This window comes from Mirounga angustirostris, unplaced genomic scaffold, assembly GCF_029215605.1.
Source record: "Mirounga angustirostris isolate CCGP_5_RB_7025 unplaced genomic scaffold, mMirAng1.0.hap1 SCAF_14, whole genome shotgun sequence".
NCBI classification, from domain to species: Eukaryota; Metazoa; Chordata; class Mammalia; order Carnivora; family Phocidae; genus Mirounga; species Mirounga angustirostris.
This window is the reverse complement of record NW_026991722.1, coordinates 89,725,870-89,752,940: the sequence shown is the minus strand read 5'-3', so window position 1 is coordinate 89,752,940 and position 27,071 is coordinate 89,725,870. Positions and strand designations below refer to the sequence as shown.

The window sequence follows — 27,071 nt, the reverse complement described above, 5'->3', positions numbered from 1 at the left end:
CAGGGAGGTGCAGGACTGGAGAGGGGCCTAGAAGGGGGCTCAGAGCATTGAAGGGAGCCGGAGGGAGCAGTAGGAGCCTGGGCACAGGGCAAGGGGAGCCTGGGAAAGGAACCCAGCTGCTGTGGGATGAGGGCAGCAGAGAAAGGCCCACCATCAGAGAGACTCACCCTGTAGCTACAGACTCTCCCAGAGCATGAGCCACAACCTGAGCCCCCATCCTGTCTCACCAGCAATCCTGCCCAGTCCCTAGGCCCCTGTTAAGTCCCCATCCAGGTGCAGGGGGTCTCTCTGGGGAGGGGGCTAGCCGCCAGGTCTGCACCCAAGCTTCGAGGGCCATGGCCAGGGTCTCGGCTGGTTTGTGGCTTGGGTCAGGGCTGAGCGACAGCGACCTAGGCCTGCTTCTGCCCCACGCTTCATATCCCAAACCCCACTCCCCATCTCTCTACCCCTCTGAGTTGTTAGCAGCCAAAAAAGGGCCTGGCCCAGAATCAAGGAGGAATGCCCCCTTCAGTGCTCCCAGGGACAGCCTCCTGGGTCGCTCCCTTTTCTCCACGGTTCCTGAGTCTCCTCCTGGGAGTCCCCCGTTGATACTCCTATGGGGATTGTCTTCATCTTGGGCACCTTCAGGCTTCGGTGGTATCCCTTCCAGAGGTGTTGGTGCTTTAGGAGGCTTGCAGAGAGGTCAATGCCCAAAGGAGACTGGCAGCACCAAGGGTGGGATCCCAGGCATCTGCAGGCGAGCGTTGGTGGGTGAGGAGTACCTGACATACTGTGAGCCATGCGTGCCCGGAGAAGTCAGCCCCTACCTGAGGGCCCCCGGGGCCTGCTCCCCACCACCACACCCCTGCTCATCCCCAAAAGAAAAGGAGAAGAGAACTCAACTTCTTGAGGATTTATTGGGCCGGGGGCTGTCCTGCCTTCCAGCCAGGCCGGAGCAGGTCTGGCACCAGGACTGGGCTAGCTGGACAATCAGTCCTCAGGGTGCCCGCAACTACATTTCTCCGGCATTTCTCCGAGCGTCTGCTGCTTCTCAGCCCAGCCACACTGCCATGGCGCCAAGCCACTGGGGCTCCTGGGGCTCCTGGGGCTCCAGCTTGCGAAGTGATCTTGGCTATATTCCTTGCCCTATCTGGGCTTCTGTATTCTCCATGGGAGGATGTTACTTTCTTGTCAAAAGACAGGTCCACTCCCCCTCAGTATCACGGATTCCATGGAAGCAGATGGGGTTCAGGTCTCCCTTTCTGTGAGTCACAGCAGCTGCCATTCTTTGAGGCCTTTGTCTCTCAATTTCCATCTGGCTCAAACATACTCAGATGCCAGGGCCTCAGACAGCAGGGAGCCAGGCATCCACATCCCCTGGCAGGAGGAAGAAGTTGGACCAGAGCAGGGAGTGGGCCAAACCACAGGCCAAGTACCAGGGTAGGGTCAGGAGGAGCTGGGCTTCTCCACTGAGGGGTAGAGCTTGCGCAGGCTGGAGTCCAGGAGGAAGTCCACTGACCTGTGGGGTGGTGGACAGTGATGAGCAAGTGACCCCTGGGAGGAAGGGAAAGGGGGGTAGGAGATCAGGGCTAGGAAAGGGACTCCTAGATGCAGGACACAAGTGCCATCCACGTGGCAGACATCACCCTTTTCTTTATTCAGTTGGGGAAACGGAGGCACAAGGAGGGTAAAAGCCTCACTTCGGGCCTTTGGGTCAGCTGTGTTCCCTTGGGAAAGGACTGCTCCTCCCACTCTCTGTTGGTTTGATTGAGTTGGCCCCATTCTCTGGGTCTAAAAGCAGGCACATGACCCAAGTGTGGCCAATCAGAAAAGAGAAATTGGCTCAGGGGTAGGCACTCAGTCCAGAATTGACCAATGACAACCTTCCTTGGGATTTTTTTGGTCAACTATGAGAAGCTTCCTATGGGGCTTGCTAAGCTGGTGGGAAGGAACCTAGGAGCTGCTGGAGGCCATCTCAGCTCCTAGGTGGGGAAAGTGAGTGAAGCCAACATGGGGTGGTGTGGGAAAAAGGGCACCAGGATAGGGAGACCAAGACCCCTAATGACACCATTTGGGTGCCTCAATCCAGCCATGCCTGAAAGCAGCATAACTCTGGACTTTTCAGTTTCATGAAACAATTCATTCTTGTTTTACTTAACCCAGTCTCCGTCAGGCTTTTGTCACCAAAATCTCCCCAAATCCATCCCCTCCGATGTACACCTGTTCCTGCCTGCCTCAGGTTGTTCTGTAACACTAGGTTTTCTTTCTAGAATTTATTGGTCCTGTGTCCCATACCCTCAAGGCACCACCCATACCTTTACTGCCAAAGTACTTGCCAGAACACAGGCACAGACTGTCCTTTCTGTCTCAGAGCCCTGACTACCAGCCCTGCCCCCGCTGCTATTGTTCTATGCCAAGTGGGGACACCCCACGTCTCTCGGAGCTTCTCACCACCTACAGAGTGGATGATCCCTGAGGCTGGAAGGGGCACCCACCTGTCAATGGGGTGGACGATGACAGGGATGACCAGAAGCCCCAGTGCAGTGGTGGTCCACTTGCGGATGGACAGAGGCCAGCGCGTGGCCGTGCCCAGGATGTAGAGAGAGGCAGCACACACACGGTTGATAGTGAAGCCTGGGATAGCCACAGAAGCCAGAGCCTGCCACACGAAAGTGTCCACCACAGCCACGGTCACCCTGGTGCTGCGGCCTGCTTCGGAGCTCGGTATCTGGCAGGGACAAGAGATAATTAACCCAGCAGGGGCAGAGGTAGGAAACCCTGTGGACGAGGGGCATGAGGCTGGAGCAGGGGAGGGAAGTGGCCAGTGGGGGGTGGGGGTGGGGGTGGGGACAGAACCACACTACTGTCAGGTTCTGGACTGTACCAGTTCAGGGCTGAGGGTGGACTCATTCACATCCAGAACTGTAGGGTACAGGCTAGGTCACATGCAGGGCTGGGGGCAGGGGGCGCTACCCTACAAACAGGATTGCAACAGGCAAGGTTGTTGGGATTGGACTGTCGCACCAGGGATTTTACCACATGCAGGCTGCGGACGGAATCACAAAGGGAGTGGACTAGGGTAGGGGGTTAAGGGACAAGCCAACACTCACAGCTCCCGCCTTCTTGCCCTTGTCAATGGCATCGGCCAGCACGTAGGAGCTGGACACACCATAGCTCAGCCACACCACGGCTGCTGGCACCAGGGAGCGGAATGCCTCTCCCACCTCATTGGCATAGCCTGTTGGGGAGGAGACATTTAATTTCGATGGTGGGGGGCGGCTGAGTTGCTCAGTCCATTAAGCATCTGACTCTTGATTTTGGCTTAGGTCATGATCTCAGGGTTATGAGATCGAGCCCCGAGATGGGCTCTGTGCTGTGCGTGGGGCCTGCTTAAGATTCTCTCCTTCTCCCTCAGCCCCTTCTCTCTGTCTCTCTAAAAAAAGAAAAAGAATAATAATAATAATTCCAGTGCTGGGGACGGTTTGCTCCACAAGGGGGCACTAGTCCTAATCCCCTCCTGCTAAATAGTAGCTGGGTGACTTTAGATAAGTGGTTTTATTTCTCTGAGCTTCCGTTTCCCAGTCTATAAAAAGGCAAACATGATTTCCACCTCGACTCTAGGGCGACTGTGGGAGAGCCGAGTACGGTCACAATTATCATTCCCTTGCCGTCCCAGTCTAGGTTCTAGAAGCATGGGCACTAATGCAGAGACTAAGAGCAGGTCGGCTGATGAGGCAGGCACTCACCATGTGCCAGGTCTTTCCTATGCCTTATTTCATTCTACCCTTCCAACTACCACCCCATGAGAGAGACAGTGTTCATCTCTATATGCCGAGCAGAAAACCGAGTGTCAAACAGAGCCAGTATGAGGGTCCAGATACCGACTCCATAGCCAGGGCCCAGACATATCCGAGAGGGCAGCCCCGCTCACCCCGTTTCTCCCAGCCCGGTTGGAGCCTACACCTGGGAGACTGACCAGCACAGACCCCGAGGGCAGGGCTGAGCCGACCTGAGCTGTGTGACCTTGGGCAAGTCCCGAGCCCTCGCTGAGCCGTCTCTGGCCCATGCAGAATGAGAACTATGATCCTTCCACCTTCTCCAGGGCCCTGACCGGCGTCTGGCGACCCCTGCCTCTCCAGCCACATGGTGGGGGAGTCGCCGTGCCCCTCGCCCCCCACTCACCTAGGTACCGCACCCACGTGTCCCGGAAAAGGTCGCGCTCCGCATCCCGCGGGGGTGGCTCGGACATGGCGCTTCCGCCTCGGCAGGAGCCACTGCAGCGGGTCCTGCTGCCGTTACCACCTCAGCTTCCACCACCGCTCAAATCGGCCGCGGCGAGACCGGCTGAAGGTCCCGGGCTGAAGGACAGGTCGTGTGGTCCCCGCCAGCAGGGAGCGTCTGCAAATTACCCCGCGCACCGAAGCCCCTCTCCCAGGCTTGGGTTTTACAGATTAATATTCTTGACGTTTTCTCCGGGGTGGAGTGGTTAGAGCAATCCTTTCCCACGACTGACTGTAGTTTTGGAGCCAAAGAGACTGGGGTTCAAATGCGGCATGCTACACTTCCTAGTTACACTTTATAGCTGTGTGACCTCAGGCAAGAGACTGTACTCTGAGCTTCATTTTATTAATCTATTAAATGGGGAACACAGTGTTCATTCCTGGGACAGTTGCAAAGATTAATTATAAGAAATCATTTATTAAGTTTATTGCTTGCCAGACCATTGGCTAAAGACTCTAGACAGATTACTTCCTTAAAGCCTCCTGGGACCCCTATTTTACAGATGAGAAAACAGAGGCACGCACATACACAAAAAGTCACTTTCCCAGGTCATCCAGCGAAGTGGTGAGGCAGGCATTTGAATCCAGGCCGCGGCTCCAGGTCCCGCGCTCTTAAACTGAGCTGAGTTAATGAGGCTGGGGGGTGAACAGTGAGCACCCTGGTGAGGTGGATATTTGGACTCGAGTGCCTTCCTGCCAGATGCCCTGTTCATATATATATCAAGCTCTGAGGTCTAACTGGATCGGCATAACCCCTAGACCAAGATTCTTTGGGGGCAGGACCTAGAATGGATGAATGAATGAATGGATGAATGAACGAATGAACGAACGAATGAACGAGGCAAGGGAAACAAGACGTCAGGAAAGTTAGAAAAGAATGAGTGGTCTTGGGTGGTAGTGATTACTAAGAAACCCTTCCCCAGCTGGACCTCAGTTTACTCACGTGAGCGATGAGTGCACTTCGCTAAAGCTGAGAATCCTTTGGATTTTGGAGGTATCAGGCTGCGAAGAGGCAGCCATTAAAGACAGGTGGTTCTGGGTTCAAATCCCAAGTTGTGCCACCTATTAGCTACGTCTGTAAAACCTACTAGTAGCCCGTATTTACTGAGCGCTCACTTGTTAAAGCTCTCTTCTAAGTGCTTTGCACGTATTATTTCTTTGAAACTCTGCAACAACCCAGGGCCGTAAGCACAGGGTTGTTGCGTGGTACCCAGTAGGCGCTCATTCATTCATTCATTCATTCATTCATTTATTATTTATTTACTATTTTTTAAGGCGCTCATTTTAAAGAATTAGCTTTTTTATTATCATCAAATAAAGATGGAGGAAATAAAGGCCGTTGGCTCAGCCCTGGGCGTCTCTGTCATTCTATGGTCGTGTAGGGCAGCCGGGTCAGCGGTGACCTTTCGGGAAGCTGGGCTCGGGACCAAAAGCGCTCTCTAGCTCCGGAAACACCAGTAGTGCTGGCGCAGAATTAAGAGACGGTCCCTAGCACCACGTGAGCGTCGCTCGTCCGCTTCCCTCCCACTCTGTGCCCACCGCAGGCGTTGCACGTTCTCCCCGGACGCGCACATATCAGCGCGCTAGAACCTTCCCGCACGTATCCAGAAAGCGAGTGGGGCGGGGCCTCCGCCCAGACCTTGAAGGCGGCCCGGAGGCCCCTTGGTGCCCTTAACAAAGATGGCGGAAGACAGCCCATCGGCTGAGCCAATCGGGAAGCAAGCTGGCCGTTGGGCCCCATGGGAAAGCGCGCTAGAGGGGAGCAGCGGGTGGCTTCTGCGCACGCGCCCCACCTATGGGCGACTAGGTGGTGTTCCTGAGACGTAAATTTTGTCATTCTGAGTGAGGGGCAGCGAGGAGCGAGGCGGTGGGCATTGACTTCCACTCCCTGTGCACTGAACGTTGCTTTATTCATTGGTTAATTTTCCTAACAGAGCGCTGTAAACCAAGGTTGGGATGATCCCTCCTAAGCGGTGTGGCTGGTGCCGGCGCAGCCTCAGGCTGCGCTCGCCAGCGCCAGCCTTGCCCCTTCTCCTTCCTCAGCCTCCCCAGACCGTCTCCCCACGCTGGGCCAGGGGGCCTGGCTCTCGGAGGGAAAGGAGTTCCTGCGAGGGCCCGGGGGAGGGGCGGGGGGCGCTTTCCAGTGTTCGTTTGCGGGGCGTGGCGTTGGGTTACGGGCTGTGGTTGCCCGCAGGGTCCGTGCCCTGCAGTCCGTGGTCGCTGAGCGCCCCCTTGGCCATCCCTGCTTGTCACTGTGGACGGCGAGGCTGGGGGCCTGCGAGGCTATTCGTGGCTGCCCCCAGATGCAGGCCCGGCCTTTGGCCTCCTGCCCGGGCAGCCTCCCCGCCAGACACCAGGAACCCAGTGCACCAGCCATACGCCTCCCACAGAGATGGGACTGCCAAAGCCTTGCTGAGGTCAGTCAGGAAGCGGGCTGGCCGGCACCGTGGGAGACTCAGACTGGGAAGGTCTTCACTGAGATCTACTGTCTTGATCCCCCACTTGTCATTTTTGTGTGGGGTTCTCAAATGGAGAGTTACTTGATGAGAGGCTGACAGCACTGAAAAGGGGGAGGGGGGTTGGAAGCCTCAGGATTCACTCCCACCCTTAGCGTCCTGGGCCCATCCTGGAGCTGGGATCCCTGGAGGTAATTTCTCTGTGCTTTGCGTTGGAGGACAGTGGCTCGGTACCAAATCTCTGTCCTGAGAAGCTCTGAGTCACTGACAATCAGTAATTAAAGAGACAGCCAGTGGGTCCCAAGAGTTGCATAAGTCTTGAGGTGGCCTCCCTGTCTACCCCTGAGTGGGAAGAGCTATACTGACTCAGGCCATCCCTGAAACCTGGTGGGAAAAGCCAAAAGGTCCCAGCCTTGGAGATAGAAAGTTTAGAAGAGACTTTGACCCCCACCATAACTCTAGCAACCTGCTACCTTGCTACTCCTCATAATGATCTAGACTTAACATTTTCATTTGGGAGCAAGTTCCCTACAGCTGGCTTCCCTGAAGTGTTAGGTCTCAATCTCTCCCCACTTTTCTAATTTCTGCCCTGCTGCCACCTGCATCTTCCCCCCCCCCCATCCCTTCCTGTCTCAGCTCTCACTGGACAGGTGAAGTTGGCACAGCTTATAGGATGGTAGATCCTATCATGGTGCCCAGCCCCTGGGGACTCCTGAGTAATTTGAGAGGCAAGGAGACCCTCTCCTGCTGCTCCCCCTCTTCCTAATTCTGAAATGAAAGTTCCCCAAATCCAGCCCAAGTTCTTTCTTGTAGCCCAGCTTTTTTGGGCATCTGGGTACTGGGAAAACGACTGTTACAAGGGACAGAAACCGACAGGGAGACACTGGGAGCCACGCCTGCTGTGGGAAGGCATTACTTTGGGGTGACTGCCCCCAGCTGTTTCATCTTCTCTTCTGAGGCTTTGTCTGGAAGCAGGACCTCCACAGTGAAACTGACCTTCTTGGCATGAATGAAGCTGTAGGTGTTATCAAACCGCAGGACATCTGAGGGGAGGCAGAAAAACAGACATTCAGGCAATTCTAACAAAGGACAGCGATTTTTGTTGTCTGAACAGGCAGTGTGGTACGTAATGAGGACAAAGGTGGCATAAGGAGTGGTCCCTCACCTTCTGAAACTTAAGCTGGGCTGACACAATATTCACAGAGAGAAAGAAACGTAAGACAGAACATGCCGAGTGCTCGATGAGTGAGACAACCACATCTGTCACAGCTTACAAGGAGAGGGTCCTATAGACTGACATCATGTAAAAGGCTTTTGAGAGGAGTTACAGCTTGAACTGGTGGGGCAGAATCAGTAGGAGCAGTTGTCACAGTAATAATAGTAATGGTAACAATGGCTACCTAGGTGTCTCAGCCCTGGGTTGGTAATCTATATATACTATTATATTATTGCTCAAAATAACTCTATGAGTTCAGCATTAGTCCTGCTTTATAGCGTATAAAAAGGAGGTCACTGTGTCACATGGTGAGGAAGTGATGGAGCTGGAATTTCCCTCTGACCTGCATTGCTGCCTGACTTGGGCCCTGGGAAGACAAGCCCCGTTCAGTTTCTGGCGAAGGCAAAATATACAGAGTTGTTGAACCAGGAAAGTATCCCATAGAAAGATAAATGGACAAAGATGCGCACTGCACCCCTGTTTGTAATCATAAAAGATTAGGAAAACTCAAAATGGGCATGGAGTTGGCAGAGATGGCTTTGAAGCCTTGGCCAAGGAACAGACTGCTTTTAATCTAACCCCTTTCTTTTTGAGAAGTTGTTCCCTTTCAGTCGAACAGCCCTTCAAGAGAACAGAGTGTGAGAACAAAAACACTGGCTCTGCCCTTTCTCTATCCTGGTCTTCTCTCACTTTTCCCAGGGAGAAAAAAAAAAAAAATTAAAACAAGCCAAAAAAAACCCCCAAACAAACCAAACAGTGTATTTATTCCTGAGATTTCACCTCTCCCCTTTCCTGCCCCTAGATAAAATGCATAGTTTAGACATTGGGTAGATCCACCACCCACACTTTCTTCAGGGTGGGAAGTATTACTCATCAATTTTCTCTGTACCAGAGGTCGTTCAGAACCAATAGTCCCTCTGGAAAGAGGGACACTTCCTCACTGCCCTGCACGACAGAGCCCCAGCAACCAGAATCGGTCATGCTGGAGGAGAGGTCTGAGCTCCTTGGATCAAGCACCACCACCGAGATGGCTCTGCTTTGCATAGTCTGCCCTCAGAAACAAGGAAGGGGCTGTTCAGAGGTCCAGGCCCAAAGGAAGTGGAGTTCATGAACTGCATGGTTCATTTTGACACTAATCATGTACTGACAGACCTGTAGAGCCCCCCCCCCCCCCGGGGATCCTCCAGACTAGGGCTCCTCCACTTTTGTTGGGAACTGACTCCCTTGACAATCTGATGAACGCACACAACTTCAGATCTTCTGGAGCCCATCACGGACCCTTGGCGGCACATGGGTGTGATCGTCCCCTCTCATTAATATATGGAAACAAATACATATTCTAAATTAGCTTCCTTCTATTTCTCCTGATGGGAGATTAAGTGCTTTTTAAATTATGTGTTTAGGTGGGTTATATTACCCATGAATTTCATTTCAGAATTGTAAAGGGGATATTAGACACTGTATGTTATAAAAGAGAGGTGTTTGGTCTTTAAGATTTAGTCACTGCTCTGGGGAGTCCACAAACCCCAGATTAAGCTCTCCTGCTCAAGAAGTGCCTGGCTGGCTCAGTCGGTAGAGTGTGTGACTCTTAATCTCAGGGTTGTGAGTTCAAGCCCCACATTGGGCATGGAGCCTACTTAAATAAGTACATAAATAAAAAGACCTCCTGCTGTAGCCCATTCTCCTCATTTTAAGGAGAAGGAAATCAAAAGGTAGTTATTTAGAGACACTTGCTCAAAATACTTGGGAGAGTTGGTGGCACAGCTGCACTCAGAAACCAGGCCTCCTGGAGCCTGGCTGGGCTCCGGAGCACTGCCTGGCAGTAGTGTGGAGCCTTCATCCAGTGTTTTGGGTCTTCTAGACCACCTTATGCACTCCTGGTGGACAAAGTCCAGATCTCTTCTGCTGAATCTTCTTTCCTAATAGAGTATTCTACACTCAGGCCCTCCAGGAATATTAATCGAGAGAAAATGAGTGAAACTAATTCAGACTTTGTCTCTCCTTTTCCCTACTTAAGCACACTTGGGCAAGGACCAGAATGGCCTGGGGAGGATTCATGTGCTCTCGCCATTGGAGGCTGGGATGGAGTTTTAATTTCTCCACTGGGAGATTACGTTCCACTTTGCAGGGAGCCGCCTGGTTCTTCAAGGGCACTGCCCTCCCACAGGTGAGCTTGTAACCTAACACTAGATCAGGTCTAACCTGAGCCATGGCTCCAGGCAATAGCTGATCCCACCTCATTGTTTTTACCCCTGGGAAGGGGACGTGGGTGCTGTGACCTGCCTCTAATCCTCCTTGGAATGGACAAGAAGCAGCTCCCAAAGCTCCGCAGGCAGATAAGTGTTCCATCTGGGAATGTAACCAAGAAGGGCTAAAATAAATTTGGGGTTTGCAAACCTAAGTCTGGTTATGTTGTAAGGTTCCCAGTCCTTTCTCAGGCTGCGTCCTTCAGATACCGTAGACGGGCAGTGCTGGAAAATGGGTTTGGGCATTGCTGCTGGCTACATGATCTCGGGTAAATTACTTCCCTGGTCTCGGACTCCACTCTCGCCTCTGTCACATCGGGAACAGACCTGCTCATCTCTAGGATAGGCAATGGCCTAGAGATCTGGACCAGGACTCTAGGATTCCCTCACGTCTTCTGTCTTTTTTTTTTTTTTTTAAGATTTTATTTATTTATTTGAGACAGAGAGAATGAGAGACAGAGAGCATGAGAGGGAGGAGGGTCAGAGGGAGAAGCAGACTCCCTGCCGAGCAGGGAGCCCGATGCGGGACTCGATCCCGGGACTCCAGAATCATGACCTGAGCCGAAGGCAGTCGCTTAACCAACTGAGCCACTCAGGCGCCCACGTCTTCTGTCTTTTGGTGTGTACACAAGCTACTTTGTGGGAAAGATACCGTCCCTTCTCCATACCTCAGCTTCCCTGTCCATTAAAAAAAAAAAATCAAGCTTAGGGGCATCTGGGTGGCTCAGTCAATTAAACATCTGCCTTCAGCTCAGGTCATGATCCTGGGATCCTGGGATTGAGCCCCGTGTCAGGCTCCCAGCTCGGCGGTGAATTTACTTGTCCCTCTCCCTCTGCCTCTCCCCACACCAACCCCTGCTTGTGCTTTCGCTCCCCGCCCCCTCTCAAATAAATAAATAAAAATCTTCAAAAAAAATTCAAGCTTCTATACAAAATATGCTCTGTGGATAATAGTATCTGGGCTGGTGTGCTAGGCCTTGTTCTTACTGAAGCATACATTAATATGCCTTCTCCTCCAAGGACCTGGCTGCTTGCTCACTAACAAGAATACTCCTCCCCAGGGAGCCATATCACAGAGCATCTATGAGGAAGGGTCGGTCGAGACCGAAGGTTGCCTGGCAGGTGGGGAAGTACACAGCAGTGGAGGTTGGGGTGATGGTGTAAGACATCTGGGGGCTAGCTCCGATATCTCCTGGTGATGCTGCCCTAGAAATGGGGCACAGGGCTTCTCCCATCTCCAGCACCATCTCCAGGATGGTCCTTCTCCTCGCACAGGTCTTGCCCTAATGACAATGGTGTCTAGTGTGTTGAGTGCTTGTTGTACCCCAGGCATTATGCTAAGTGCTGCCCATTTAATCATCATGTATCCCCATGAGGTAGAGAATTTGATCCCCATTGTAGCAATCAGGAAACTGAAGTGCGGAGAGGCTAAGTCACTTGCCTAAGGACTAGTCAGTAGGCAAATCCAAGTCAGCTCGATGATAAAGCCCTTGCTCTCATTCATTTTCCATGTCTGGCACATTGGCTCTGATAGAAAGGAAACTGGAGATTTGAAGGGCTTTTTGTGTGTGTGTATGTGGTTTTTCTGCTTACAAATGTAGTACATGGTCATTGTAAAATAACCTAGTTGCAGAACTAGTGTAAAAAAATAAAGCCCTCTAGAAGCTTCCTACCATCCCAGAGATAACCACCCTCACAGTTAGCATACATTCCTCAGAATTCTTTTCAACGTATATACTTTAAAAAAACAAAAACAAAAACAAAGAGAGAGTATACTATATGCTATGTTTCATTCTTTGTTTTTTTAACATGTATTAGACACTTTACATGTCAGTTTTTCTCTCGAATGGGTATAATGTATTCCATGTACACATGGACCATAATTCATTTACATAATTCATTAACAAGACCTTTTTAAGGCCATTTGGTTTATCGCCAGTTGCCCAGGCTGCTAGGAACATCCTTGTACCTATATCTTTGTGTCTTTGTGTAAACATTTCTGTAGGATAAATTTCCAGAAGTAGAATTGCTGAAAGAGAATTTTAATCGATACCGCCAAGTTCAGGAATGTAAAACACTTTCAAATGCCTGTTTGCCATTCTTATTCCTCCTGGCTAAACTTCCTGTTCATGTCCTGTACTTGGGTTTTGATCAAGGTGGAGATAAGTGAAGCTCAGAGGGGTCAGGACTGGGCTTTTCAGCATTCTGCTCACCCTGGGATCCCTGCACCCACCCAGGTAGTTCTGCCTCTAGGAGCATTCCCCAGAGATGTCTGGTCATAGTCACAGATCCAGTTAAACTTGGACCAGAGAGCAGGTGTTCTGAACCCTTGTGATCACCTAGCACCATGATTCACCTCGACCTGGAAGTATCAGGTCAGAGTCCCGCCCTGCTGCTAACCAGCTGGGCCCCGTGGTCATTTCACCTCTCCAAGCCTAGGTTCGTTCCCTCATCTGTATAAGGAGAGGGTTGAACACATGGAGGCCCATGTCTAAGTCTTGTAGTCTGAGAAAGAGGGACCTCACAGGCAGACAGCTAGGGCAGAGGTGTTAAGCCAGGACAGAGGTACTTACAGATGCCAGGATCAGTGCAGGTGAGGGTCCCATCCTCAGGAACCAGGTGGGCATTGTACCTCTGGTTGGAAAGCACCTCTGTCATCTCCCCTGCCCGCTGCCGCTCCCCCATCTTGGTCTTCAGGAAAATCCCAAAACCGATGTCGGAACCATCTGACATGAACTGCCACCTGCAGGGGACATCCGCCCGTTCAGACCTGATTGTGTCTGTTTGCGTACTCTCTGGGGGTCCTGCCACCAGGGCTTCTCCCACCCCAGCCCGACCACTGGCACCTGTGGCTGAAAGGCAGAGGTGGCCTATCAGGGTCCGGAACACTACCTGAGGACACAGCCAGGGAAGAGGATCTCATACTCCACTTGGTGGGAGGAGCCTCGAGAAATCTGCACACTGTGCTCATACTGCTGTTTCACCTGATCTCGCACATAATACTTCCTGGGAATGTCACCCCCATAGTTAATCTGGAAGCAAAGCACAGAGTGAACTGGAATGTGCATTTCAGCCAGGCTTCCCTGGTGCAATCCCTTGCCCCTCCGGGCCCTGCAGGGGACTACACGGCCCATACCTTGGATTTGCACTTGGGGTTTCCATCAGGATCAGTCATGGTGCCCCCATACTCCACAGGCAGCTGGTCAGGGCTGATATATTTCAGTAAAACCTCCTTCCAGTTTGCTGGCAGCAGAAGGAAGGAAGGAGAAAAAAAAGGATCACCACAAGGCAGGATTGCTTCACTGCCCTGGTGGTCCACACAAAAGGGGCAGGAAAAACCCGTCTGCCCCACAGCCCAGAAAACTCTAGGAACACATGATGTGCACGCAGCTCGGCAGGGGGTTCAGGAGGAAGCATCACCCAGAGGACTGCCCTTTCGCTGGACTAAGAATTGGAACACCTAGAGTCCTGTGTCCATTGCCTCTGGCCAGTTGAGCAACCTTAAGTAAAGTCACTTCATTTTGAGCCTGGTTCCTCCTGCCCCACACAGCTCCGGTGGGAGTGAGGTGACCTAACTGCTTGAGAGGGTGCTGTAAACTGTTAACTCCGTACATGTATGAGAGTATATGATCACTCCCAGGGAGGTGGTACAAATATCTGGTGTGCAATCAGAGGGAACAGAGAAAAGAGGGAAGGGCATCCCACGCGGAGGGAACAGCATGTGAGGCAAGCAAGAGGGCCTGAGTCAACCTGATCTGTCCTGGTTCAACTGAATTCCAGGAGGGTCCGACCACGTGTCTCATCCCCTGCTTTCACCTACACGTATTCATGCTCAATCGTGACTTACCGACTGCACCACAGTCGAGTAGCCCCTTAAACAGGGCTCCCTTGGCTTTGCCCCAGCCACGACTTCACTTCTGCTCTGTTTTTCAGGCTGTCTAGCTGCTGGTGACTCGGCTCTTTTTTTTTTAAACAACCAAGCCCTTTCCTGACTAGGAGAGTTTGACTCTGGTGCAACCAATGCTGAGAACCACGTCACCACTCCGAATTCCTAAACTAGTATCAGCCAAGCACAATATTTTGATACTGGAAACCTTGCCGTGCCAACTCTATAGCTGAAAATAGGCAGCATCTCCAAGTCATGGGGTACGACCCAGGGTCGTCTGCTGCTGAGGCTGGCTGGAAGCCCACAGGGGCCGCCCAGGGTCTCCCAGCCCTCCGATTTCTAGGGTCCTGAGACCATACAATTCCTGGAACACAGTGTCTGTGCTCTTGGGCGGGGGTATAATCTGTGCTTCCTAAGCTCCCCTGACCTGCGCAGAGTGAACGTCTTCCCTCCTCTGTTGAAGACCCGGTAGCTTCTGAGCCTGAGGCGGGTTTGGTTGAAAGGGTTGCAGGTGTGGGCGGGGAGAACAGCCTGCACCTCCTCCATAGTTCTGCTGCCAGGAAACCCAACCGGCTCATGCTCACGGTGGGCGGTAGCAGGAGCAAAGCCAAAAATCATCAGAGCCTTTTGCTCAGATTTTTTATTTCTTCCCCCAGCTCAGCTGGAGGGTTGGAACAAGGCCAGAGGGGCCCTTCCCATCTTACAGAGAGAGTAACTGAGGCAACAGGAAGCCAAACTTGTTGCTGCCAGAGTCAGGACCAGAACCCAGAAGTTCTGAACTTTCCAGAATGCTTCACGCCACTCCCAGGGCTCACCACTGCACATCGGGAAGATCTCCACTTTCCCTGTGTCGCCTAATGGTGAACATTCAGGAACCTTCAGAATCCCTATTACCTACCCCCAAGCTCAACTCCATAGGTGGCACCAGGCCTGACATGAGGCGGTCCCAGTCTACCTTTCTGGCCTTTTCTTCCCACCGACTCCACTTAATGATCCGGCAAAACTCAGCTCCTCTCTGTCCCTGGTTGGCTTGATTCCTGCGAATCTTCCTTGCTGGCTTCTCCTTGTGCCTTGATGTCCTCCCAGCTCCCCTGCATATCCAATCCCTGTCGAGTGTGGCCCTGCCAAGCTCAACACTTCTTGCTCTGCCTGCCCTTGAACTCAGATAGTCAACCCCAGGGTTTGGCCTCTGCTCTTCCATGGGCAGTGTTTACTCTCAAGATTTTAGCTGCTGCCTATAATTGAGAATTCCCGAATTTCCAAACCGGAGTCCTCTCCTCAGCTTCAGGCTCATGTACCCTTAACATCTGTACATCTCACAGACTCCCCAAACTCAACATCAAGGTTATGTCCCCCAGCTGAACTAATCGCCCCAGATTCATTGCAATACTCCGTTACTCATGCTAGACACCAGAAAGTCATTCTGGATTTCTCTTCCTCCCTTCCTACGCCCAGTGGATGGCGTTCTGCTGTTTTACTTCCTAAGTAAGTCCCAAATCCCTCCTTTCCTCTCTATCTCTACCGCCATGGCCCCAGCTCGGGCTTGCAACAGCTCTTGCATGGACTGCGGCCACAGTGTACAGACTGGTACCTGTCCTTTGCAAGCTTGCCAGTCAAACGTGTCTCCGTTTAAAGTCTGAGCCGGGTCCTCCCCCCGCTCAGAACTCTTCTTGGGTTCCCAACAGCCCACGGAGCTGTGTCCCAGCTTCTCAGCACAGTGCCCTGGATTCTCCATGCCCTGGCTCCCAGCTGCATCTCCAGCCGCACCTCACCTCTCACCACACCCTGGCCCTGCCGCGCTCTCTCCGACTGCCTGAGCCGCGGTGCCTAAGGCTTCGCTCAGTGCTATTCTTTCTGCCCAGCGGCTTCCTGCCTGGCTTCATCTGGCTGCCTCTTACTCATGCTACAGCGCTTGGCTGAGGCCGGCATCCGCTCCCGCGTGGGTCGGGAGGGCTGAGTGCCCCCGCTCTGTGTTCCCACCCATTTCTTGATTTCCTTCTTTTACATTTAACATATGGGGCTGCTGCACATCTGTTTGCAGCTCCCCTTCCCCACGAGGGCCAGGAGCTCCTCAGGGGACTCTGTCTGATGCATCTTTGTCACCTAGTCCAGGGTTGGCCCACGGTAGGTATGCATCAAAGGAAGCCCCTCCTAGTTGCTCCTAACTAGAAGCAACCTCACGGCTCCTGTGGCCTCCGTGGTGCTTTGCCTCTGCTCTTTCCCATACCTTTTCTAGCCTGTATCCGTTGCTTTCTCTCTCAAGACCTCTCTCCTGTTACACTGTCAGCTCCCTGAGGACAAGACTGGTGTTTCGTTCATCTTTGCATCTACAGTGCTGAGCTCAGTACTTTCTTCTAGAGTGTCTGAGAGGAAGAGTCCTTGTGAAAACAGAGAGGAAGACCCTAGCCCGGCCCCCACTTGCTCCAGGATCCCACTGCTACCAAACCAGCAGAGGAAGCCTTCGCCCTAGACACTTCTAAAGCTATCCCCAATTTGGGCCACAGACCAGCTGGTGGTGCTGAGAAGAGTCTGGGCTACTCACCCCCCAGGACCATGATCTTCTTGCGCGTGTCCTCACTCAGGAAGGGTTTGATGAGGTTATAGGCCACAGGAAACAGCTTGGGGGCTGGAACAGAGACCAGGCGATGTGAGACCGGGAGCAAGGCCCACTATGTCCCTGACAGTGTCCTCCCCAGCCCCATGTCAGGTCACAGGTTCCCCAGTGCTGTGGAGCCCACACAGGCAGCCCAGGGTATGAGGCTTGACATGGGTACCTGTCTGACTTCCAGCTTCCCTGTCTGGACAGCGAGCGAGTCTAGCCTTCCTATGTCACCGGTCTGAGTGGTGCCAAGGAGGCAATAAACCCTAAAAGGTTTGTAAATTGCAAATTGGTCTGCCTATGTCAGAGGTCCTTGGGTCCCCTCCTCTGGCTCACCCCGTTCTACTCCCCCGAGTCTGTCCCAGGAACATCGTTGGCCCCTCTTTCCCATCTGACTTCATCGCAGATAGTTCCCAACTTACCTTTAACAATGAAAAGACGCTTCAGCGTTTCAGGGTAGTTTTCCTCGAACATGCAGAGAAACTATGGAAACAAAATTACTGAGTCCAGTGGGCTCAGACCTCTGTACCAGGGAGGCAGGCCCTGCCTCCTCCAGGCCAGACTCAGCCTCCACTGCCTCACCCACAGGGCCTCCTAGCAGAGAGGCCCACTCCCACTTTCTCTCCTCTTCCCACTCCCCTCCCAGCCCTGCCCCTCACCTCCCCATAGGCCTCCACCGCAGGCTTCCAGAGATGCTTGAGGCCAAGCCCCTCGCAGTCATAAATCAGGGTGACGGTCTCCACCTTCTTCCCCACCTGCAGGGGACAGAGGAGCAGAAAGTCACAGTAGGCTGCCACACCAGAAGCCTACCCCAGTCCAGGGCAAGAAGCTGATGTGCTCATGTGCCCATATGGCGAACAGGTCTGGGCAGGGCCATATCTAGGGTTTTCCAAATTGAGATAAGCACCCCAGGCCAGAATTATGGCCTAGGCTAGTCACTCTTCCTGCCTAGGTGTCCCTGTTCTCATCCAGTAAACAACTGGGTAGATCTAGATTATATCTAAGGTCCCTTCTGTTCTGCAGTCTGACCTGGTGGCCTCCCGATTCCTCTGTGCGCAGTGCCTGGTAGCGTTCCGTCCGTGGGGCCTCGTGGGGCCACTGATCTGGTACATGGGCCCAGAGCCTCCCCGGCCACCCTAACCCCTGAAGGGTGCCCATCTAATGCTTCTCGGCATCCGCGGCCTATAGGGTCTCTGCACATACTAGGCCCTCAGTGAATGTTCGTGAATAACAGTGTTAAAATGTCCCCAAATCTATGACATCATTTCGCTGGATCCTTACACAGGCTAAAGAGGAAGGCAGGAGAGAAGAGCAGGGTGGCTCCAGCACTCTCCTTAGCCTTTTTCTCAGAGAGGGAATCACCTGTCCTACTCGTTTTTTCTGAATACAGAGCTAGCAAAGCACAGACTCTCAGCTCATCCACACCAGTGGTACCCAAATACTTGCTCAAGGAGAGGCTGGTCCACGACAAAGATCTTACCAGTGCCCAGATGAACGAGAAAAGCAATGATACCGTAGTATGTTACTTACGAAACTAAATTTCTTCGATTTAAAGGACTGCCCTTTATTCCGAGACTATGCCGTTCCTATAGTTTTGGGAGTTAATTACGGAATTGTAGCCAGTAAATTTTCTTTTTAAGTCCTTACTCGGAGAAAAATAAAAATCTGTCAACATGGGTCAGTCCCTAAAACTTGGAAATTTCACTCGTCCGTGAAATCCAAACGCCTGGGCCTCAGCCCTGAAGCTGTGCTTAAATCCCCGTGTGATACGGCTGCTTCTGCTGGAACGCGTCCACGGCGGTGAGCTCATTCTCAACCGTGCTAAGCCCACTCGCCTTTTCGGTCTGGCGGACACACTCCTGCAGGAGCCGCTCACAGTCCCGCATCTTGGTCTTGAGCAAGTCCTGTTTGGTGGCTGAGAGGAGCAGCCCCTTGGCATCCAGAGGTCCAATGACATCGTACCAGATGGGGCAGCCGTCCAGGTCATAGCCACACATGCCCCCTGACAGATACTGCTGGACCACCTGGGGGCAAAGACGCAGAGGGGGCGCCTGGTCAGCAGGCCCGGGGGCGGCCAAGCCTTCCCTGTATCCCGGGGCCTTTCTATGGGTTCATCAGGCTCTCCCTCCACAGCCTTTCCCCCTGGGTGCCAATGGATACCCACTCTGGGAACCATTAGAGCTCACTTGGCATCGTCAGACCTTTCCTTTTGAGGGTCCCAGTCTGACAGACTCAGGACACAGACTGTGGGTGCAACAGACCTAACACAGGGGTGGGGCAAGATCATTTGTCCTCACCTCTGGAGGCTGCCAGCTCGTGATGTTGTCGATGTCCTTTTGCTTTCGGAACTCCACATGCTGCAAACATACAGTCAGGGCTTTTTAAAAAAAAGCGGGGGTGGCAGAACCCCTCATAGGCATCTAGCAATAGGCGACACCGTGTCTCAGGTACATCATGAGAAGGCAATTGGCAGGACTGGAAAAGAGGCACTGCCTGTTTTAGAGATCCGGGCAGAACGGACTGTAATTCTTATCTGGCCCAGAACTAAGAAAACTTTGTCTTTCCAGGGAAGGGGATGCACTTTGTCCCAAAGGGATAAGGCATCAACAGTGGCCAGCTAATACTCAGATATGCCACACGAGCCAGAGGCTGTGATTGGGTGGGCAGGGTGGGCAAAGGAAATCCACGCCCAGTGTGATTCTGATGGGTGGGAACCGAGGCAACAGTGGGAATGGAGCCAAATGGAGCTCACCTTTCGGAGCATGGCCTCAGACTTCTGCAGGTCGAAGTTTCTTGCTGTAACAGGGAAATGTGGTCAGGGTTAGATCAGCGGGCTGGGCGTCCAAGGACAGGGAGATTTCCCTATTCTCATGCTGGGGCTGGTTCTTCTCCACCTTCACCCCAGCTGACTCCCAGATCACCCCACATGCAGAAGCTTAACAGGAGGACTTTCTCTGGGGACTTCTGGAACACCATAGCCCCTGAAGAGCAGGTCAAGGACCAGGGCAGGTGGGTGCAGCCTTGTAACATCGCGGTCAAAAGAATTTTACCCTAGTGGATGCAAGAGGTGAAAGATCTTAATATTCCTCTCAGGGAAAGTGAACCCTGGACCCCCTTATCATTCAGCCTTCCCCCTTTACACAAAGTTAATCTCCTTCACGGTCTAACATCCAGTTCTGAGAACTTGACCTACAGTTCAATGATGAACACAGCTGCCCTGTCATCTGCAGTGGATCTGGCAGGAATCCCAGTAGGATAGAGGGGTTGATGAGCCTCCAGTCAACCTTGCCATATTTTCAAAGGACCCACGCATACCCTAATGGGACACAGAGGGACCTCCTCCTGGGGTTCCTGGAAAGCTTCAGAATTAAAGTCCACCTGGGCCACCTCTCCATTTCATGCTCCAACCCCAAGTCATCCTGCTCAAGCTCGAACACAAAGACCTCACTGCCCCCCAAAAGCCACCTGCTTCCAGGTAATCCGAGCAGTCATTTGCCCTCAGCACTCATTGCTATGCTGAGCAGAGATCCACTGCCAAGACACTCAGAGAGTACGGTCCCTTCCTCAGCCATGTGACAAGCTTTCCAATACGGGTGAATTCCATGCTGCCACCTGCGTCCCCTCGGCTGTCATGTTGCCCATCCATGGATCCTTCCTCTGACCATTCCTCATGGCCTGGTTTCAAGTCCATCCACAGAACTTCCCTTTGGATGTTTTCCAGTCTGCAAGTGCCCGGCTTAAAAAGTGAGCCCTCCAGAACTGAGCACAGCACCAGGTGTTGCCTACTCTTCTCCAATAAAGCCTGAGAACTTTCTTGGCCACAGTCGCACCCTTAACTCAGATGGAGCTTACAGTCAACTGAACCTCCCAAATCCTTTTCAGCTGTGCTGCTGTGAAGCCTCCTTTCCATATGTTGTGAGGTGGTTTTCTGGATCCATCCCTATCAGATTTCCTCTTGTTACAGTCAGCTCACCCCATTTCATCCTTTAAAGAGTTTCCGGGATCCAGACTCTGACCAGTTTTGCCAACTGACCTATGAACTGTCCCTCCCAGCCGTATGTCCTCTGTGGATCTGATTGACATTGAGATCTGCTGACGGCCCTGGGACCTGTGCCAGACAGGCTGCCCTCTGGACTGTCACAGGTCCCTTAATCACTGATCTCTGGGAGTGGCCAAGCACATTCCCTGACTCTGCTATCACGAAATCCACTCCACTGTCCTGCACCCAAAGGGTGCGTCAGGAGATTTGACCAACGCCGGGCCCGTCATTGGTACTGGACGCACATTCGTAGAACCGAACGGCCTTTACTCTTAGGACGTTTCTTCTGATGGAGACCTTTCACGCGCCATCATGGCAGCAAGGGGCAGCTTTTAGAGGAACACAATCTGCGTTTGCATCTCAGCCCTTCCCCTTTCTCCCAGTCTGACCTTGGACGAGATATTGCACATCTCCAACTGAATCACCTAATGATCTAGAAACGCATGAAAGATGCAAAGCAACATGCTCTCACGATGGGGGATCCCAGTTGGTCTGTGAAAGTGGGAAAGCTCCACAGGAACAGGAGTGGTGGTGAAGTGTGAGCCCCCTTCTCTCCGAACGGCTCTCCAGCTCACCCGTATCTGCCAGAGTCCAACACCCAGGGTCTTCTTTGAGGGCCCTCCCTGAGTTGCCACTTGGCCCTGGCAGTACCCGGCCTGGTGCCTCCCCATGCCTGCTGAGTCAGGCCTCTCCAGGGCTCCTATGCCCTGGTCAGGGGCAGATCAAAGCTTGGCTTAGGGCACTGCCAGAGAAGATGACCTAGGAGCAGCTGTCCTGGGTTCTGATTTGATCACTTCCGAGTCCTGGAGAAGGAGGCGACTTAAACCTGCTTTGCCCCCTACCTACCCAACATGCACACAGCTTCTACCACCTCCTGTTTTCATCTGGCCATCAGACCCTCCTTGCTGGGAAGCCCAGAGCTCAGCCCCAGGCAGGCGGAAGCAGTAGAGATTTCTGTGCCTGCTCTCAGCAGAAAACTGAACCCATGTGAGGGAAAGAGCCAAGAGTGTGAGCCCAAGAGAAAGACATTTTGCTAGCATGCACTTTGAAAATGTTTACTTTAGAATCAAAGGTAGAGAGGGAAAAGGTTTCCTTAAAAAAAGAAAGAAAGAAAGAAAAAAGGGCAACAAAAACCCTAATTGAAATTCACAGTAGAGTCTGACCAGGCCTGAGCTCCTGCCCAGGAAATGTGAAGCACAAGTAAAGTACTGAGAGGACACTTCCTCTGTCTGAAGAGGCCGAGCTTGGCTGGGGCTGGGGGGGGGGGGGGGGGGGGTGCAGCTGTGGCTTACTGGAGAGAATGCCGGCCTGGGAGTCTGAGGCCCTAGGTTTCAGCCCCGATTCGGCTTCTCATCAGCTGTGTGCCCTCATGTACGTGCCCTTCCCTCTCTGAGCCTCCGCTGTTTCATCTGGCAAATGAGGATGACGATAACGCTTTGAAATTCTTGCAAAGAGAGGGGTTATCCCAGGACTGGGGTGTCGGGAATGTCTGGGAAACCAACTGCCAGGAGCCTGGGGAGCCTCCTCTCCGATAAAAGCTGTGTAATTGTTCGGCTCTCTGAAACCACAGGTCTTTAACTACCAGCAGCTTCGTGGTGTGTTTGATCATCTTGCAGCCGGCTCTTTAAGGAAGCACAGCCTTCCCACGCGGCCTACCCACCCGCTTCTGGCTACAGCCCTTCACCAAATGCTGGACCAAAATATCCTCCAGCCCTGGACTGACTCCACTGCGCCCCCGTACCGCCCCTCCACCCAATCTGAGTGGGCGGGTGGGGCGGAGTGTCACAACATTTGGGGGGAAAGGGGCAAGGGACACCTCCAGAAGCGCACAGGGCCCCACGTGGCTTTCCCGGCTGCACCTGCCCTGGGGTGCCTACTAGCAGTCCCTCAGAGTGTGCCAGCTCCATTTCTGGGCAGAAGAGAAAAATACATCCCTTCACCTGTCCCAGGACCCCTAGGGGATGTATGTGTGTGTCCGTGTCTATAAATAACTGGACATGATACGTATTTTAATATGTTGGGCTATGATTCCATAACATAACTGAATCTCTGTTAACCTAATGCAGTGGAATTTCCTCTATTATTTCAGTGTCTGGTAATAAAGTTTCTATAAAGAAAAAAAAAGTGTGTCACAGGAACCAGAGAGGGTGGCACATGACTCGAACCACAGGAGAGGAGAAGAGAAAAAAGAAAGGAGAGATTTCATGAGTCAGGGTATGGGGTTGAGCTGGACTCTGACGCTAGTGGGAAGCCGTACCCCTCATTAGCGCATGCAGAGTTCTGTCATGTGACATCTCGCAATAAGCAGGGCACCCTATCTGGTCCTGTTCTACCGGAGGGGAGCCTGAAGCAGATGTGCACCCGTGGCCCACGTGCCACAGCCAGGCCAGGGCAAGCTGGAACTAGAACGTGGGGCTCTGGAGCCGGGTGGTGGCTTGAGGGCAGTCTTGTCAACTGAGGCCAGGCTGAGTGCCCCCCATGCCCTTTGCCCCTCCTGCAAGCTGCCTAAACTGCTGGTCTGTTACCCCAAAAGGCCACAGAGGGGACCAGCCCCTCCCAGGGGCCTGCACTCTGGTTCTCTTTTTTTTAAAAGATTTTTTAAAATTTATTTTTCAACAGAGAGAGAGATAGCGAGAGAGGGAACACAAGCAGGGGGAGTGGGAGAGGGAGAAGCAGGCTCCCCGGCGAGCAGGGAGCCTGATGTGGAGCTCAATCCCAGAACGCTGGGATCATGACCTGAGCAGAAGGCAGACACTTATCGACTGAGCCACCCAGGTGCCCCTGCACTCTGGTTCTAAACTTGGCTCTGCGCTGACTTCCCACGTGGCTGGGTCTTCCTGGGCTTTTCCTCAACCCACTTCCCCAAGCCCATCAGCAGAGTGGATTTATTGAATGGAGGGAAAGTGCACTGGGCTGGGAGTCAGCCCACCAGCTCCAGGCTTCTCTCTGCCTGTGGCTCAGGCGCTGTGTGACCTGGAGCAAGTTACTTCACCTCTCTGAGCCTCAGTGTTGTTATTCCACCCAACAGGAGGGTCAAGGCTATGTAATTGCCCAGGGCCCTTTTGGTTCTAAAGGTTGAATTCTCCAGATTCTCAGATTGCCAGGGGCAGGGTTTCCAAAGGGTGCCATTCTGCTACCCAGAACTAGCCCCTGCCCCAGCCTCCCGCAGCCCCTCTTCCCTCACCTCGGAGCCAGCGCAGGAGAAAATAGTCATCTGGATTCGGCAGGGTGGGCAGCACATCCTGGACATTCTCCCGAAACTGTAGGGAGAGGTAGGAGGGTGAGTGGCAGGTCCCCCCCGACCACCCCCTACCTGGGGCTCTCCACAGGGACTCTGCTGGACCCCTCTTCAACATGGGTCAACTCTGCAGACACTGGCTGAGCACGTGGGCTGCGTAGTGCACTCTGTCGCCTCAGTGGACAGCAAGGAGGAGGCAGGAAGGGAGTAACACTTGCACACTCCAGTGTGGCGGGCGGCCATAGGAGATCCCAGCTAACTGTGATAGTGGACACTCGGGGAGCGTGCCACAGCCAAACCTGTCCATTCGCCAAGCACTCCCTGTGTGCCCAGCACTGAACTTGGCACTTATCTTATTCATGCCTCACTCAAGAGTCCCTAGAGGTATTACTCTCCCCATTTTACAGATGAAGAAATTAGAGCTCAGAGAGACTAAGTAACATGCCCAAGGTTGAACAGCTAGTAACCAGTAGGGCTGGGATGCAAACCCCCGTCTGTCCGAGGCCAGAGCAGGCACGCTTTCCACTGGAGTCTTCTGCCCCTTAGTAATGGACGGGTAAGCAATGCGCTGAGGGAGCAGAGGGAAGGAAGAGTTTGATTGTGACAGGCCCAGGAAGACGGTGGTCTCCTACGACTTCAAAAAAAACATTTGTGGTGGGCTTGAAGGACTTCAAAGGTAGCAGGAGGAGGGAGGAGGGCAAACCAGGTGGAGGGAACAGTTCCAACAGGAAGCCACAAAGGGGGAAAGTGCAGGGAGCACGAAACAAGAGATATGGACAGTGACCCCAAGGGGTAGCCACGTCCACCTCCAGCTGCTCACTACCCTGTAGGTGCGCATACCCCCACATGCTCTCCCCATGCCTCCTGCTCCAAGGCCCTCACCTTTCTCTAGTCACTGACCTACAGGGCAGCCACAGAGGGGACCAATGAGGACCTGCCACCTCTGCCCCTTGCCGAGGTCAGCCGGGGACTCAGACCATCCCAGCCCATCCCCCAAATAGCTCCCAGACTCCCAGGGAAACTGCTCCACCAGGGCCCAGGCATGAAGCCACCCCTCACCCAGGACCCTACCCAGCCCCTGGTTTCCAGTTTAATCACCACCTAATCCCTCCTCTGCCTGACTTCCCCTGCAGGTCAGCAGTAAAACCTGAAACCTCCCTATCCAGCCTCCTTGGGATGCGGGAGGCCCAGCCTGGGGCAAAGCTGGTGTCTCAGCTCCACTGCCATGGCAGGAGACATCTGTCCCCCCAGCAATGGAGACCTGCTTGGCTGTGGAGCCTCCAAACCTTGAGACCAGACCCCATCAATTCTGGGTCAGAGTACAGCCAACCTCCCCTCTCCTAAAGAGTAGATTCAGTTGGTGGACAAGGGGGTCCAGCCTTGAAATTGTTGCCACCTCCTCTGCTCAGGTGCCAAGGCAAAGCCAGGCTTACCTCCTAGCCTTCTGAAGAGCATCTGCCCAAACCGCCAGCCAGGGAGGGATCTGGATTGCAGGATGGGGGGTGGGGGGTGTTGGTCTGAGCTCAAACTAACCTCAACCCAGTGAGTCACCCATAGGATCCCAGGCTTCACACACGAGGTGCTCCCTTCAACATCGTGGGGTCCAACCCCTCATTTCATTTCATCGAGAAGCACACTGAGAAGGATGGGTTTGCCCAAGGTCGCAGAGAGACTTGATGCCCCAGCAGGGGCTCTCCAAGTATCCCAAGGAGCTGTCAGGGCCCAGTTCATGATGCCAGTGCCCCTGCAAGAGGAAAACCTCCCGGAAATGGGAGGAAACCCGGGGCCCTACCCCTGCCCCCAGGGCCCGGCTGCCAGTCTTGAGAATGAATATTGCCTTTGTGCGCTGGGCTGCCTCCGAGAGCTTCCAAGCAACCACTTCTTCCCAGGTGGCCCCGCCAAGGGCTCGCTCGGGGCTGAGGCTGGGGTAGCCAAACTCCCCCCGGGCCTCCTCCTCGGCCCGCCCAGGGAGGGCCGGACGGGCCGCGGGGGCGAGGGGCGCGCGGCGCCAGGTGCCGCCGGCCGCAGCTCCCTCCTCCGCTCGCCGGTCCCGCACCGTCGCCCGCTTCCCCCTCACCGCGCCAGGCCCCTTCCCGGCTCGCTGCCGCGGGAGGGCGAGGCCCCGGCCCCGGAGCGGGGGCCGAGCCAGGGTGACGGCTCACCTTGGCCAGTGCCTCCTTCTGCTTGGGGCTCAGATCGCCGACTCTGCCGCTCATCGTGGTTCCGGCTCGGGGCGCGGCGGTTGCGGCAGCTGATGGAGCACGGGCTCGTTCTCCGCCGCGGGAGTAAAGTCCCAGCCTTTTGCCCGGGCCGCGGGGCTGGCGGCCAAGCCCCGCCTCTTAAAGGATCCCGAGGGGTGGAGTGGGGAGGGATGCGCTGGGCGCGGAAGCCTCCGGCGCGTCCCTCTCTGTCCTCCTGAAGGCGGAGACCCTGGCAGGAGGCGAGCAGGAGTGTCCACCCGGGCCGAGGCCAGCGGACATTAGAAAGTCAGGAAATCTGGGTTCTAGTCTCAACTTTATCCTTAACTCGCCTTGTGACCTTGGACGAGACACCTGCGCTCCCGGGGCCTCAGTTTCCCCATCTAGATGCTATCTAATGAGCTCTCCGGAGATGGGGTCCCCTAGTGCAGAACCTCACTCCCCCAGACGGGAGGGAGCTTGCCCCGTGCCACTGTGGGGGGCCAAGTCCTGAAGCCCAGCATCGCCCTGCGATGGACTGCACGCGGTAATGGCCATTTCTCTCTGCGGTCTTTGCCCTTTTCCTGTTTGCCACGGGTTTTTGTCCACTGCTGCCAACCCAGCTTGGGGCCTCTCGGTGTTGACACGCTTTCCCCTCCACCTGTGAGGCAGGCAGGCCTAGGGGACAAGGAAGCACAGACCCCGTCTCCCGGCCTAGGGCCCTGACCTCTGCTTCTGACCTTCCCAGCCCACACCCTCAGTGGGCAGGGAGGAGTGCTTCCAGAGGGAGTCAGAAGACCTGGGTCTGAATCCTACATCCTCCACTTCGCTGTCAGACTTCAGCAGGCGACCTCACCTCTGTGAACCCAAGCTGCTCTGCTCACTACACAGAGGTGATGATCTGATCTCGTCAGCCTGAGAGGATCAAGTGAGCTACGGTACCTAAGTCGCTCAG

At 53.8% G+C, this 27,071-nt stretch overlaps 2 protein-coding genes across 5 annotated transcripts; both read right to left on the bottom strand.

Moving 5' to 3' along the window:
* Positions 1 to 877: 877 nt before the first annotated feature.
* On the bottom strand, positions 878 to 4,302 carry MTFP1 (mitochondrial fission process 1). Its single transcript, XM_045887326.3, has 4 exons — positions 4,162 to 4,302; positions 3,090 to 3,217; positions 2,475 to 2,707; positions 878 to 1,498 (listed from the first exon to the last, which is right to left on the bottom strand). The coding sequence occupies exons 1-4, from the start codon at positions 4,226 to 4,228 to the stop codon at positions 1,426 to 1,428; spliced, it is 501 nt and encodes a 166-aa protein (XP_045743282.1). The 5' UTR covers positions 4,229 to 4,302; the 3' UTR covers positions 878 to 1,425.
* Positions 878 to 26,290, bottom strand: SEC14L2 (SEC14 like lipid binding 2). 4 transcript variants are annotated; one of them, XM_045887324.3, is made up of 13 exons: positions 26,102 to 26,290; positions 23,886 to 23,961; positions 19,415 to 19,458; positions 18,960 to 19,019; positions 18,498 to 18,686; positions 17,322 to 17,417; positions 17,085 to 17,145; positions 16,606 to 16,689; positions 13,314 to 13,420; positions 13,070 to 13,209; positions 12,751 to 12,920; positions 4,162 to 7,758; positions 878 to 1,498 (listed from the first exon to the last, which is right to left on the bottom strand). In XM_045887324.3, the coding sequence occupies exons 1-12, from the start codon at positions 26,153 to 26,155 to the stop codon at positions 7,628 to 7,630; spliced, it is 1,212 nt and encodes a 403-aa protein (XP_045743280.1). In that variant the 5' UTR covers positions 26,156 to 26,290; the 3' UTR covers positions 878 to 1,498; positions 4,162 to 7,627. The 4 variants fall into 4 exon arrangements, with proteins under 4 accessions (XP_045743280.1, XP_045743281.1, XP_064434745.1 ...); XM_045887325.3 differs by lacking the exon at positions 23,886 to 23,961 and having other exon boundaries at positions 26,102 to 26,234; XM_064578675.1 differs by lacking the exons at positions 18,498 to 18,686; positions 18,960 to 19,019 and having other exon boundaries at positions 26,102 to 26,253.
* Positions 26,291 to 27,071: the final 781 nt, after the last annotated feature.